Consider the following 14,815-nt stretch of genomic DNA (forward strand, 5'->3'; position numbering starts at 1 on the left):
TAATCAGCGTATTGATTTTTATGTACATTGTTGTACAGTCAGTAATTTTGCCGGCGGCCGCGATGCGGGTCCATGTGGGCTGGTGGGGCTGCGCCCCTTCGCCCCAATGGACGCACCGCGGCTGACTACTGGCATGACCTTTTTGACATTGCTGTTATTGGGTGGTAACTCAATGGAAGCAAAACATCGAGCCTCTGTTTTTGCTTGCTCTCTACTTGGGATCCGAAAGGTGAAAAAGCACAGCTGTCTGGTCCAGTGTTTTCCGGGAACTTTGTTTCTTTAGACAAGCCGCGTCGAAAGAAAGTTACACGGCAGTCATTAAAGTGAAAGCTTGATATTGGCTGCTTTTACAAAAAAAAGCATTTGTTTGTCAAGTTTTCCCTCCAGATAGTGTGCTCCAGGTTGTTGCCTAGCAAACAATCAACAGGCATGTCCGGGCTCACAGCAACTTTGAGAGAACTTGAGATGCCCCCCACTGAAAGGGAACCAGAGCCACAGGTAGATGACTCTTGTGATTGTCGGCGACTACGACTTGGTGAAATGTGTTCAGTAAGACCTGCTCTTCAGATACCAGCTGACATTTTACAGTTGTCATGCTGGCCTCTGTGTCTCACAGAGCCTCTACCAGTTTGCCGTTAATGGTAGCTCACTTTGAAGCATATGAAGGCCTGTGGGATTTTGGCACCATTTCTTTGTCCCACGGGGAAACTAGGATCACCTCTGTCTGTCTTCCAAAACTAAGTGGGACTACCTCCTCCTTGAGTGCTACACTCGCCAACCTTGTTGTCTGCAAACTGGTGGGGGGACTGTGCCCTTTAGGGGCATTTGGAGTCGCTTTTGTTGTGCCCAGATTTGTAGCACTCTGTACATTGGGGTGCTGTCACGTATGACTATCCTCAGGATCGGTTTGATGCTAAGTATGGTCCACCTCTAGCTCTAACCTAGCCTGGATAGCCTTTATGGCACAGGTCATTGGAAGGAACAAGCAGGGGAAGGAAAGGAAGGGACAGCAGGGAGGGAGATCTGTAAAACAAAAATAACATATACTTAAGACTACACTATTGTACTTTTCTATGGAATCACGAAATGCATGAAGACCTTATAACCTCTGTAAGAATCCACAATCTCTAAATACCTGTAAAGCAAGTAATGTTGTTTGTGAGATAACCTGAACAATATACATATATATGAACCCCCTAACAATATATGGAACATGGAACATACCCTTATCTAGACTTCATTACGTATCACAGGGGTAGAGCGAAGCCCTCTACCACTCATGGAAACCCCTGTTAAAAATAGAGCCAGAGACATTCTAGTTAATATACCAGAGCATGCACACACACTTCTCTTGCAACCTTTTCCAATTAATCACAACGCAATATGCTTGTGGTATGCCGAGTTGCTGTCAGCAGTGAACACATAGTATAAAGCAACCAATCGACTTCAATATAATGCTTCTTATACTGTTTTGATAGTTGCTACATTATGCATAATAAACAGCAATGTAGCCAAAGTATTTTAAGCGCAAGACTGCTCACGTGTTGCAGTAATCATGGCTCTGAAACTGCCGAAAGTTAAATACTTCCAATGTAATAATTGCCCAAGTACTTTCAAAACAAATGATGGGAGTACATCTGTTCCGGAGTCACCCGCCGCTGGCAGACAATACCGACCGAAACAATGATCCAAACTGTAACTGCCAAATGGCACTGTGAAACGCTGCACGCTCGGCTGCCATTACCGACGTGCGAAAACAGAACTCTTTGTCCCAGTAGAAAAACAAATACTGGTGCCGAGCACCCTTACCGCTACCTCCTGGGCCAAGAATACCCGCCTGGAATCCCTCAGGACCGAAGAGAGAATCCCCAACGCTGGTCCTGGCAACCGCTTCCTCCTTATGCGATTCTCTCGCAATGTCGCACGTGACTCGCGGAGGATCATGGGGGATGTAGTTTGGAGCCTGGATCGCGATTGTGATAGGTGCAAACCTCCCTGTCTTATGGTCATAGAACCCCTTCTTTTTAGGATCAGACTGGGACTGGTTATCACTAGTACCGTGGGAATTATTTTGGGGGCCTTTTGAGAACTCCTTGTTTTTAAGGTTTTCTCTCCCCTTTCTTCTGTTGGGAACCCTGACAACCTTTGTGGGTGTCCCCCCAGACACCTTTTTGTTCACTTTGTTGCTAGCCCAGAGGTCCGCCTACTCAGCAAGCTTCTTGTGGTCAGTCAGCTTACTGTCAACTAGGTGCTGGCACAATTCAGGAAAATAGATATGCATGAGTTCTCTCATGATCAAATGATACAACTCACTAACATCACTAACCTTGCTTCCCCTCACCCAGCCATTCAGTGCCTTACTGGATTAATCAACAAAATCTACCGAGGTTTCATTGGGGAGCTTCTGGTTGTCCCTAAATCTTTAGCGATACTTTTGGAGAGTCAGCCCAAATATGGCGATCAAAATGGTCTTCAGGGCTGTATACTTTGTTTGTTCCTCAACCTCTAATGTTAGAAGTGTGTCCCTTCCAAGTGTTGGCATGTGTTTCCACAGTATCCCCCCCCCCAGTGCTCCTAAGGAACCCTGTGTACCTTCAGTGCAACTTCATACGTAGAGAACCACTTATCAATGTAATTTCCCACCACATAACTTGGCACCAAATCCTTGGGTATAGAAAACCTCTTGTCTCCATCACGTTCTGTGTATATGCTGCCACCATCACTGCTGGAATCAGACTGCCTGGCCTTGATGACCAGTTCCTTTAGACACAGTACATGAGCCAGAGGTTTCTTCTCTGCTAAAGCTTGATCAGCCTCAGCTCTTTTGGCCTCCCTTTCCACCTTTTTCTATTCAGCCTCCATCTTTAATTTGGCCATCTGTAGCTTGAAGTCTTTCTCCTCCCTTCTCTCTCTCAGCTGTTCTGGGGATACACAGGAGGAAGGAAACACTGCTTCCTGGTCTCACATGGAGCTCAAATTCAGAGGTGCCCCTCAGCTGCTCCAGGTAGTTCCTAAGAAGAGCCATTCTCAGGCTTCCCCATCCCAACACTCTCCTCAAAGTGTGCTTCTGCCCAGGTCCTCAGCACCTTTTGAAATTCCACCTTCTTGGTGGCACTCTTGGCAGGAACTTTCATCTCCTTACAAAAGTCTATAAGCTGTGCCACTGTGTATGCTTCCAGATTGGCCAACTAATATTCTATGGCTCCAGTTATGGAACCTGCTGCCAGAGACATGATGTGGATTTAAAATTAAAAATTAAAAAAAAAACAGGGAGAAACCGGAAAAATCTGAAATGGTCTTGGTTGTGGATGGGTAGTGTTCACCTAGTTACTGTACGGCATTGCACAAACAAAAGTCCTATTCTCACTGCTGATAACCAATTTTAGACATTGGATTTTGGTTAACAGAGGTATGCACCCTGCCCATAGCAGGTACCACAATCCTAGTCAGGGTAAGTCACAACACACCCTAAATTATCCTGGCTGAAAGCAGTCAGGCTTACCTTAAGAGGTAAAGTGTAAAATATTTGTGCCACACTTCAAACAGCAACACAGTCAAAAAACTAGAAAAAAAATCCACACCAGGTTAGAAAAAATAGATTATGATATTATAAATAAAACAAACCCATAACAGCAAAAATCCAACAACTAGAAGTCAAGATAATATTTTTTAAAGAATACATTTAAAATAGCTCTTAGAAACAGGATATCTGGTCGCGCCGGATGGGGCAAAGTCACAAGTTCACGGAGTGTGGGCCAGATTTAGGGACCCACTTAGGCCTGCTGAAAAAAAAGTACTTCGATCTAGGCTTACGTCGATGTTGAAGAAGATGCGGGTGCAGCCGAAGTGAAAACATTGGCCTAGAAGTTTATATCCACATGTCCAAGTAAACTTTGTGTACTTATTCTTTACTTAGCCATAATACATGAGGGAAAGTTAAATTCAATTGGTTACTGCTAATTCAACAGCCCTGCAGGTCTTTTCGTACGTTTAAACATGGGAGGCTCCTCTGTTTGAGCATTGCCCCACCTGAAAAAGCACCAGGGCGGAGCTGAAAAATAAAATGGTAATAAAGTTTATTATCATTTTAGTTTTCAGAAACCAACCAATCCCGGAACTGAGTGACAGGGTGGGGCGGGGCCAGTGCTGCTGAGTGGCAGCAGGGAGCTGTCACTTTAAAATGCACATGTCTCTTTGGTCGGCCGCCTTGCGACAGCCAACCAGACATGTACATTTTAAACTTCTCTAACCCATCTGTCTTAGACAGTTGGGGTATAGAATGTACAGCCCTACAGTACTCTTGAGAGCACTTAGTGAGGCCGCTCCAACCAATCCTGGCATTGCTCTCATCCTGGTGAGAGCAGCGACCAGGATTGGTTAGAGGAGTTGACTGGGTACCGTCAAAGAGAAACGACCAGTGGAGGAGGACATCGCGTCGCTTCTCAAGGTAAGTGTGTTTTATTTATTTTTTTGTTTTTGCATCCCCTCCAACACCAACACCCTCAGTACATGGTAGCTGTCACTTGGTTTAAAGTTCTTTACTATGTTTCACTGCTCACTGGTGTGTCCTTAGCCAGTACATGACACACCAAAGGATCCTCAAACTGTCGGAAATGTAACAATGCTGGCCTACATGGTGTGAAATAGCACTACACAAAAAAGGTACTATTGTTCGTTTTCCTTTGTTGGGAATAAAATAAGCAGATGAATCGTATAAGCCATGCAGACTGGGCCGATATACTGTCTTAAGGGCATAGGGGCAGGTTATTTTTTGCAAAAAAAGTTTTTTCCAGGAAATCCAGCATTAGAGGAAGGAAATTTAAATGAAGCCTAACTAAGATGAAGCGATGCTTCAAATTATGTATCAAAGCCAGGTGAATCATACAGGGCCTACATTAGGGGTGACATAATTGTATAAAAATGGAAGGTTTAGGCCTGGCATGAGGTTTATTCTGCCAGGTTGAAGTGGCAGTGTAAAACTGCACATACAGGCTCTGCAATGGCAGGCCTGAGCCATGGTTAGAAGGCTGCTTAAGTGGATGGCACAATGAGTGCTCCAGGAGCACTAGTTGCATTTAATTTACAGGCCCTGATCACATGTAGCACACTTTACTAGGGACTTATACGTACATTGAATATGCCATTTGAAGTTAATCCAATATTACCATGTTTAAGGGAGAGAGCACAAGCACTTCAGCACTACTCAGCACTGCTAAAGTGCACAGGGTCCTAAAGCCAGAAAAACAAGGTCAGAAATAAAGGGGGTCAGGCTAAACGTTGGGAGAAGACCACCCTAAGGCTGTGAGGTCTGAGGTCTAACTGTGTATAGCTTTTACCTAAGTGACCTCCAATTCCGCTTAGTTCCTAAGAACTGTCAATGGAAGAAAAATCCGTATATGAACCCTGAGATATCTAGTCAATGACAGTTATTCCATACCTGTAAAAACAATGAGGGAGCTCTTCCACCACAGTTGTTCAAAAATGTACTCTAGAGCTTTTTAAAGCATCAAAACCCCAGGTAGTAATTCAATGTGTATTATTTTGCAGCTGCAATAACGAGGATCAATGCCCGGTACTTAAGAAGAAGAAGGGAATATATGTATTGAAATCTTCTAACTTCAGCTTACTAATTTCCTGCAAAATATGCATTTTCCCTGTGAGAAAGGAACCGCTGTGTAACACGTATGCATTAAAAAAGATTGGTAAGATTGATACATAATTTTGTTTTTACAACTCTCTCTTTAGGCCCAATTCCACTCAAATGTCACTAACACTATTGATAAAGTTTTGCTAGAAAGGAATAATTGTGTTTAAAAAAACAGAGCTTACCTTTCTCCTTGATAACCTCTCAGGGAAAGCATGTTTGTTATGTCTGGCTTCCACTGGAAGCCAGTAGCGTGAATACCAGATTCCAAGGGGCATATTTACACGGGCACAACGGCACAGGAACATCACTATTTGTGACATTCCTGGGACGTTAAGTACTACGCCTTATTTTCAAGGAGGTGTTAATACACTTAATGTGGCTTAACGCCGCCTTGTAAATAAGGCCCCATATCACGCTATACTTAGTGTGAAAGGTGAGGGCAATGGGTGATGTGGTGGGGATTCCGTCGCAACAACCATTGATTTTGACACTGCCCCCTATTTACAAGAGTGGCATAAATAGGAGACAGCGCCAAAATTAAGACCAGGGAAAACCTGATCCTAACCTGGCGAAACAACGAGAAATGTTTAATTTCTCCTAGTTTTTGCTGTTTTTATATGTGCTGCATTGTGCAGCACACTTAGTAACAGCAAATCGACATGAATGATTGTTCAAATGCTGTAAGGTGTCCCTTCCTGCACATAAACAATCATAAAAAATGACGATTTGCAAATTCTGTGTGTGCTGCACAATGTAGCACACATTGGAGTTACAAATCACTATTAGTGATTGTTTATGTGTAGGAAGGGACACCTTCCTGAATATAAACAATAATGCCTGCATTAGCACTATATGTGAAACAGTGGTACTGCCACTCTTAAAAATCTAAATAACTTTTTTTGCAATTGTGTCTCTCCAAATGTATGAGAACAGTCAACAAATGAGAAAACAAAATGTACCTTATGTCCAAAACCAAAAAGCACAAAACACTTATCTTGTACTCCACTATATATTTTTATCAGTTTTTTGAAAATTCAGTGTAAACGTATTTTAATACATATATTAACGTACACAGAACAGTTCTTCTGAACTAACATTTAAGACTTAGATGTGCACAAACACTTAAAATATTTAAATGTCACAAAACATTCCACAAAATACATGGACATATACTACATGGAAAAATTATATATAAACACAGTGCAAAATTTTGAAAGAAGAAAAAAGAAATATCAGCCCAGTAAGTGATTAATCCAATTATTGGTTTAGTATCCTGGGTGATCATCAACACTTGATAATATAGCGTCAACGTTTCGACCCCTGAAAAAAGCGCGAAATTATAACCGTCTTGGTGGGGTCTTCCTCGGACTAAGTGGAAGATCTGTGTGTAGCCTTTATGGGGCTTCCACCCTGTCATCTATTTATGGCACTGTAGTCCTAATCACGTGCTGTGAGTGATCTGTTCACTTCAGAATATAAAATGGTGAGCCATTCCTCCGGCGTCAGGCGCACGGAGCTCCATGTTGATTTCTTTGCAAGAATGGGAAGGTGACTCCAAGGGGCATTCTGCTCCTCAACTGGCCCTTCTATGGACTTCAGAGGCTCATTATTCGCCTTTTTTTGAAACTTGAAAAACAATGATCTCTTTGAAATCAGAGCGACGGGCAGCCCTCGTACTCTGTGTCTCGTTTGTAAAAATTAACATCAAGCAGCTAACTTTAGCTCCAGCCCTAGGGAAAACACTGCGAAGCGCCGTATCGTAAATATGGTGCATCCCTGCATTTTTAGAATGGCAGAGCATGGTGTTCGAAATTTTTGCTGAGCGCCACGCTTTGCCATTCCCTTGTAAATATGCCCCCATACCCGGTTCTCAGATGCCAATTCATCACAGCAGTGGGAAATAGAAGCTGCTTGACACTGTTGTGATATCATAGATAATTCCACGCTGTACTGAAATCAGAGGCTGGTTAGTGGTCATGTGTACTTTATATGTGGCCTAGATTCTCATTACAGATGCAGCAACATTATACTCTGTTAAATCAAATAGAATAGGTTTTTGAATAGTGCAATTCTTGAACTCACTCATTTGAAAGTAGTGTTATTTGTGATATTGAAGAAAAAAGAAGCTTGATGAATATAAAAATATTTGCCTAGAATCACATAATTTGTTCAAGCAGGGAAGCCAGGACTGATCCCAGTGTTTCTGGTTTCATATGGTGCCATTCAGCCGGTAGATGGGTATCTCATGCTCCCACTCACTTTACATTAAAGTTCAGTGATTTGTTGTTAATTCTTGGTGCATAAGATTAGAATGTGTTGGCAGGCTTATGCCAAATGCATGTTCAGCTCGTTTTAGGCTTGAGTGTCAAAGAGGACCTTGAGCTTTCACTGGCTTGCCCACCTTTAAGATTGTGCCAAGATAGCAGAATTACCTACAAGGACATGAGTGATACACAGGCAGAACCGAGGACAAGGATCTAGTTGGGGACATGCCTGTCACTCACTCCACATCAGTGTGTGCCTACAGGACTTTAGGTGGGTTAGGTCCTGCCAGGTCTTATATGTGACAGTAATTAAACACTGTCTTGCCAGTTTTTCCTGTCCTTTACAGGCAAATTTCTGAATGACTTACCACTACCTTTCAGTAGTTGGATAATCATATGGGATTGAATTTTGATCACAAAAAATTGATACAACCCACTGCAAACTGGTATTTGGAAGGGACACCCTAAACACACCCCTTCCACACATACCGTTTGAATATGTGATCGCAAACCCAAAGTGTGATTCAGTGATGTGGTACCGGATCACAATTTGGCAATCATGCATACCAAAAGGCCTTTTTGCGATGGCTATCGGACAAATTCTGCAAATAGGACCTTTCGCAAATGGAAAAAGGCTTCATACATCTGGCCCTAAGTGTCTAACAGAATGAGTAGAAAGTGGTGTGAATGGAACAATTGTGATTGAGACATTCTGAAGACCACCGTCTCTTACACAGATCTCTGCAATGTTTAATTCATCCTTACATTTTCAGAATTGGATCATTTTCAATGGTAATTATTCCCAGCAAAATTATTGTTACTCATTTATTTGATGCTGCTAATAAGCCATGGCAAAGCCAACAGGTCTGGTTAGTTTTTTAGGCGTGTGTCTGCTGCTGGATTATATATCTGCATGGAGAAATGTACAACTCACAAAGAGACATTCAAATACCGGGCAGGTGGCATGCTTTGTAAAGCACGTCATTTTAATTTTCATGTTTGCTCCCAGAGTCGTAAATAACAAAGACCAACGGCCTGATTACGATCTTGGCGGATGGGATACTACGTCACAAGCGTGATGAAAATCCTGTCCACAGTATTGCAAGGATATCATTGAAATTGCAATATGGCGGATGGGATCTCCGTCACATTTGTGACGGAGTGTCCCATCCGCCAAGATATTATCAGGCCCCAAGGCTTTTGAAAAGGATTCCTATTTACACCACTTTGCCGATACCCCTTTTAGAGACTCCCCACCTTTTTCATCCCAATTAAAAAAGTAGATGCCTGCTGGATTATATGTCTGCATGGAGAAATGTACAACTCACAAAGAGACATTCAAATACCGGCCAGGTGGCATGCTTTGTAAAGCACGTCATTTTAATTTTCATGTTTGCTCCCAGAGTCGTAAATAACAAAGACCAACGGCCTGATTACGATCTTGGCGGATGGGATACTACGTCACAAGCGTGACGAAAATCCTGTCCACAGTATTGCAAGGATATCATTGAAATTGCAATATGGCGGATGGGATCTCCGTCACATTTGTGACGGAGTGTCCCATCCACCAAGATATTATCAGGCCCCAAGGAAAAGGATTTTTTGAAAAGGATTCCTATTTACACCACTTTGCCGATACCCCTTTTAGAGACTCCCCACCTTTTTCATCCCAATTAAAAAAGTAGATGCCTGGGATGATGACCACAGTGATACAATCAATTCACAGCACTGGAGCTTCAAGCATCTCTAAGACCTGCCTTGTGTGTTGCTTGGATTATTGGGACACAATGCTACAGCATTTCAAGTTGGCTCTTAAATTAAGTGTTGCCTGTTGCAGCATCAGGTTTCCTCTATCAGAATGTCCTTGTGTATATGAGAAATATCAGACTGCATGCCAGTGATTTCATCATTCGCTGTCTGGTCCTAACAAATTGAAGCTTTGTTCACTTTCACCTGGTTCAAGTCGGGTCTTCAAATCCCCTAGCACTGTACCACCCTCTTCCCTTTGGATCTGCCTGGACTGTAACCTACCTGTCTCCGAAGTGTGACAGTAGGCCACAGGCCAGTGTTTTTGATGGTTTCATATCTAGTCTGAGAAGGGCAGCGCAAACATTTACATTTTATTGACCATTGATTAGCATACCAATGATTACATCCTATTGTGCTTCATGTTCTGCCATTTTGAAATTATATAAATAATAATGTTCTGAGAGATCAGAACTAATGGTTAACACAATTACTAAATTCACAGTTGCATGTGTGCCCTTTGAAGTGTAATGTACATGTTAACAGCATGTTATGAATCATTCTGAGATTACTCACTGCTATTCTTTCTATTATGAGCTGCTGTTAGGGCAAGCAGTGGTATATTAAATACATCATGATTGTCGGTATAGAAAGTTTTTTTCTAACTAAGGAATGAAATCTAAGTGCACATAAGACAACCCTCTGTCACTCAGCATGATCAGGATTCTTCATGGGATTCGATAACAGTGCTTACCCATCACAGAGATGTATCTAGATGTGCATGTCCTTCATTGATTAGCCCCGCCAGCCTTTGCGCATGGGGAGCAGCTGCTAACACTGGAGCATCAAGGTCATTAACACACATCCATCCGCTTGTGCATCCACCGGGAAACACATGCATATTCACTCACAAGCACCATCCATATCTAAAAATATCCATACACACACCAAAGGCATAAACTTATACCACATACACAATTTGACCTTTATTTCACCCACATACATCCTTGCACAAGTACCAACAATTCAAAGACACTTTCCTTTCATATTCATTCTTCATTCGTCGACTCCTCCATCTGTCCACACAAATTCAGCATTCATAAAAACAAATTCATGAGCCATCAAGCCTCCCATTCGTCTTCTTGTCCACCAATTGGCACTACCATCCACATGATATGATAACATTATTTATTAAGCGCACGTTCACCAGCGGTTTCCTGGCGCTAAACAGAAGTGCGTGGGCAGGTGCAGCGAGAGTTTATTAATTAAAAGCCTGGGAGAAGAGCCACGTCTTGAGAGCTTTTCTAAACAGAGGATAGGAGGGGATTTGGCGTAGCTCAGGGGGGGAGGGTGTTCCAGAACTGAGGTGCTAATAACGAGAATCGTTGTCCATCATGTTTTTTCCGTTTGAATGAGCAAGGGGTCAAGAGGTTCGAGCTGGCAGAGCAAAGCACATGAGAGGGGACAATACGCTGAATTCTGTTGGCGATAAAGGTGGGTCCGTGGGATGACAAGGCTCTATGGATCAGGCAGCCTAGTTTGAAGAGACAGCGCTGGGCAACTGGGAGCCAGTGGAGACTTCTAAGCAGGGGTTTCACGTGCTGTGATTTAGGTTGGCCGTCAACAAGTCTGGCTGCTTGATTCTGTATCAGTTGTAGCCGGCGTGATTGATATGCAGGGATACCGGCATAGAGTGAGTTCGCGTAATCAATATGCGACATAACTAAGGCCAGGGTGACTTGGATGAGGGCCTCGAAGGAAAGAAACCCGCAGATTTTTCGGATCCTGCATAAATGGAAAAAACAGACAGATACTACCGAGTTAATCTGAGTCTTCAAGGAGAGGTCGCTGCTGATTGTGACGCCAAGGCTTTTGACCGAGCTGACTGGAGAGGGTGGATGTCCCATCGAAGGGGGCCAAAAGTAAGTTAGAGTTCCAGGGATTGGCTGATGACCTAGTTAGTACTAGCTCTGTTTTTATCAGGATTGAGTTTTAACTGGTTAAGGTTCATTCGGTTTCTAATGCAGGTCATGGTTGATTGGAAGTTCTCTATTGCGGAGGGTGACGAGTCAATAGAACAAACAAGCTGGGGGTCATCAACGTAGTTAAAAGTGACTATTTCTCTCTTCCATAGATCTAAGATCAGTGGCAAAATGTACAGATTAAACAGAAGAGGGGAGAGGGAGGAGCCCTGGGGGACCCCGCAGGTTAGTCTTTTTTTCTCCGAGGAGAAGTTGGAGAGACGGACAGCTTGGTAGCGGTCTCCATAAATCTATTCATTTATCAGTACAGCCATTCAGCCCTCTACACATAATAGAATATAATATTTATTTATAAGTACACATTTAGCCCTTGGGACACCTTGAAGTTGAAATAATATATATTTATGCTCACCTCTCCAAACTTAAACGTTTTACTTGCTCATCTATCCATGCATTTACCAATCCACACAACCATACTGAAGCATATGTATCAAATAGGAAAGGTGTTTGCATTGCTGCTACAAACTGTGCTGTACTTTTTATTTGAGAGAAGAGGCTTCACTGATAATTCCGGTGCTTTGCCTGTACTGTGACAGTAGGAAGCTTGTACTGCTGGTTAAGTGTCATGGAGGAAAGCTTCCACTGCTGTTACAATGCTGCAACTTTTCCACGAAGGCAGGAAGCTTGTGCCAATCCGTAACTGTTCCATGAGAAATGGAAGCCTGCACTGCTGATACCCAGGTGGACCTGTTGTGTGGGGGATTTTGTGGTGTAATTCTGTGAAAATGGGAAGCTTGCCCACTGATGCATAGCAGTATCTGTTTTGGGAGAGAGGGTAACTTGCACTGCTAATGGCGGCTTGTGCCTGTTGTGTGAAAGAGGGAAGGTTGTTCTCCCATGTTTCAGAATCATAATTACATCCACTGCTGTGTACCTGTCTGTTCTCACCATAATTATGAGCATCCAGTGGGTGTTTCTATTGTTTTCAAGGATTGCAGGAAGGGTTGAGACTTTTGTCAGAGAAGAATACAAAACCTTGCTATGAGTCTTGAGGTTATGGAAGGGCTTGGAGATAGTACTTAACTAGCAGGTTGTATTAAACTCTGTGCATTGTTTTTCATAGCAATTTTGCATCAGTTTGCAATAAAAATAATTCACAATAGTCTAGACAGCTCCAAAATACTTTAGACATGTTTTTATCTGTGGTTTCTGCTTTATTCTATATTACAAAGGGGAAAATACTGGATTTTGATGATTGTAAGGATTTTGTTTATCTGACCTGGCATGTCAATACTGGCCAAACCAGTGTTCAAAGTTTCTTATAATTGCTTGGATGGAATAAAGTATCTGTACTAGAGAATTGCACGTAATGTTAGATCTCACATTTGTAGTGTAATTCAGATAGTTTAGCGGGGAAATGCTTTTGTAATCATAGACTCACTTGCTCCCATCCTTTTGGGTCTACCTAAAGGCCCTTCATCATCTTCTGCACAGGGTCAAAAGCCTTGGCGTCACAATCAGCAGTGACCTCTCCTTGAAGACTCAGATTAACTCGGTAGTATCCGTCTGTTTTTTCCATTACGCAGGATTCAAAAAATCTGCAGATTTCTTTCCTTCGAGGACCTCTTCCAAGTCACCCTGGCCTTAGTTATTAAGCATATTGATTACGCGAACTCACTCTATGCCGGTATCCCTGCATATCAATCACACCGGCTACAACTGATACAGAATCAAGCAGCCAGACTTGTTTACGGCCTACCCAAATCACACCAACCGAAACCCCTGCTTATAAGTCTTCACTGGTTCCCAGTTGCCCAGCGCTGTCTCTTCAAACTAGGATGCCTGATCCATAGAGCCTTGTCATACCATGGAGCCTTGGATTCTCATGGACCCGCCTTTATCGCCAACAGAATTCAGCGTTATGTCCCCTCTCGTGTGCTTCGCTCTGCCAGCTCGAACCTCTTGACCCCTTGCTCATTCAAATGGAAAAAACATGGTGAACTACAATTCTCGTTCTTGGCACCTCAGTTCTGATCTTCCAGACCAATCTATCCTTCAGTGTTGTGAGAGAAAACTGGACTATAGTGGGCAACATAGTCCAGGTTATTTCACTGAGGCCTTACATTGACTTTTACAAATAGCTGCAAACTAATGTCCTTCACTCTGTCCATTACTATCATCTAGTGCACCCGGCCGTCCAAATCCTTCTTACGTGGATAGACCTTGGGGCTAGTTGAGCAATCTCAGACTTACACCCCCTAACATTATTAACTAAACTATGCCCCTGCTGATGTGTGGAGCGCCATGTGGACAATGAGATTTATTGTATCACTGTGGATGTGGAGAAAGAACAGAGTAAGACAATATCCCTTCACAAATAGTATGAGTATATGGTAATAAACGCATATTAAGACATCTCCTGGGTCACTGTTGCTGGGATAAAGTTGTCCTTTTAGGCATACACTGATAAGGCATGAAAGAGTGTTAGTTACTGTGGTAAAGGATTTACCACTCAACAATTGAATGCAATGTGGTCATGGATGGATTGAGTTTGTGACAAAAGACACATATATATAATTCCCACTGAAGAAGCTCATTGGTAGGCTGAATTATGTGACATAAGGATGGAAACATCACTTGCATGTGTTCACTCATTAGAACTTTAATCAAGACATGCTGATAATAGGGTCCTTAATATGGTATGGAATAATATGTTAAAATACTCTGGCACTTCTGCAGGTAGCAATATGGTTATACATATTACAGTTGATCTGGCTTTAGGAATAATATGTCAAATACGCTAGCACTTAAGGAATAATATGTCAAATACATTGGTACTTCTGCAGGTAGCAATATAGCTATGTAAATTGCAGTAAATCTAGCTTTAGCCTTACCAGGCTCTGCCATTCATCTGTTGTCTTTGGCCAGTCCATATGTTGACACACTGGTTGGAGCAGGAGAGGAGGTGATGGCAGGTGGAAGATGGCAGAAGGGCTCAACACAGCACCTTCAGAGTAAGAAAATACATGATATGGCTAAGCACATTTGAGGCCTATTCAATTACAATACAAGTATCTGTTGAGCACATTTTGTTACAGCTTATGTGCAAAAAGATACATTATTAGCAGTGTTGAGGTGCGACAAACAAAGATATACTGTTTTCCAACGTGTAGCTC

General features: G+C 42.6%; 1 protein-coding gene across 1 annotated transcript in view; it reads left to right on the plus strand.

The window, feature by feature from the left end:
* The window catches only part of IL7R (interleukin 7 receptor), a 705,075-nt gene that overhangs the window by 159,361 nt on the left and 530,899 nt on the right, over positions 1–14,815 (plus strand). Inside the window, exon 3 of the mRNA XM_078674941.1 lies at positions 5,548–5,702. Within this exon, the coding sequence (XP_078531067.1) occupies positions 5,548–5,702 (155 nt within the window). The remainder of the gene's footprint in view (positions 1–5,547; positions 5,703–14,815) is intronic.

Source organism: Lissotriton helveticus, chromosome 2_1 (assembly GCF_964261635.1).
Source record: "Lissotriton helveticus chromosome 2_1, aLisHel1.1, whole genome shotgun sequence".
Classification (NCBI taxonomy): domain Eukaryota; kingdom Metazoa; phylum Chordata; class Amphibia; order Caudata; family Salamandridae; genus Lissotriton; species Lissotriton helveticus.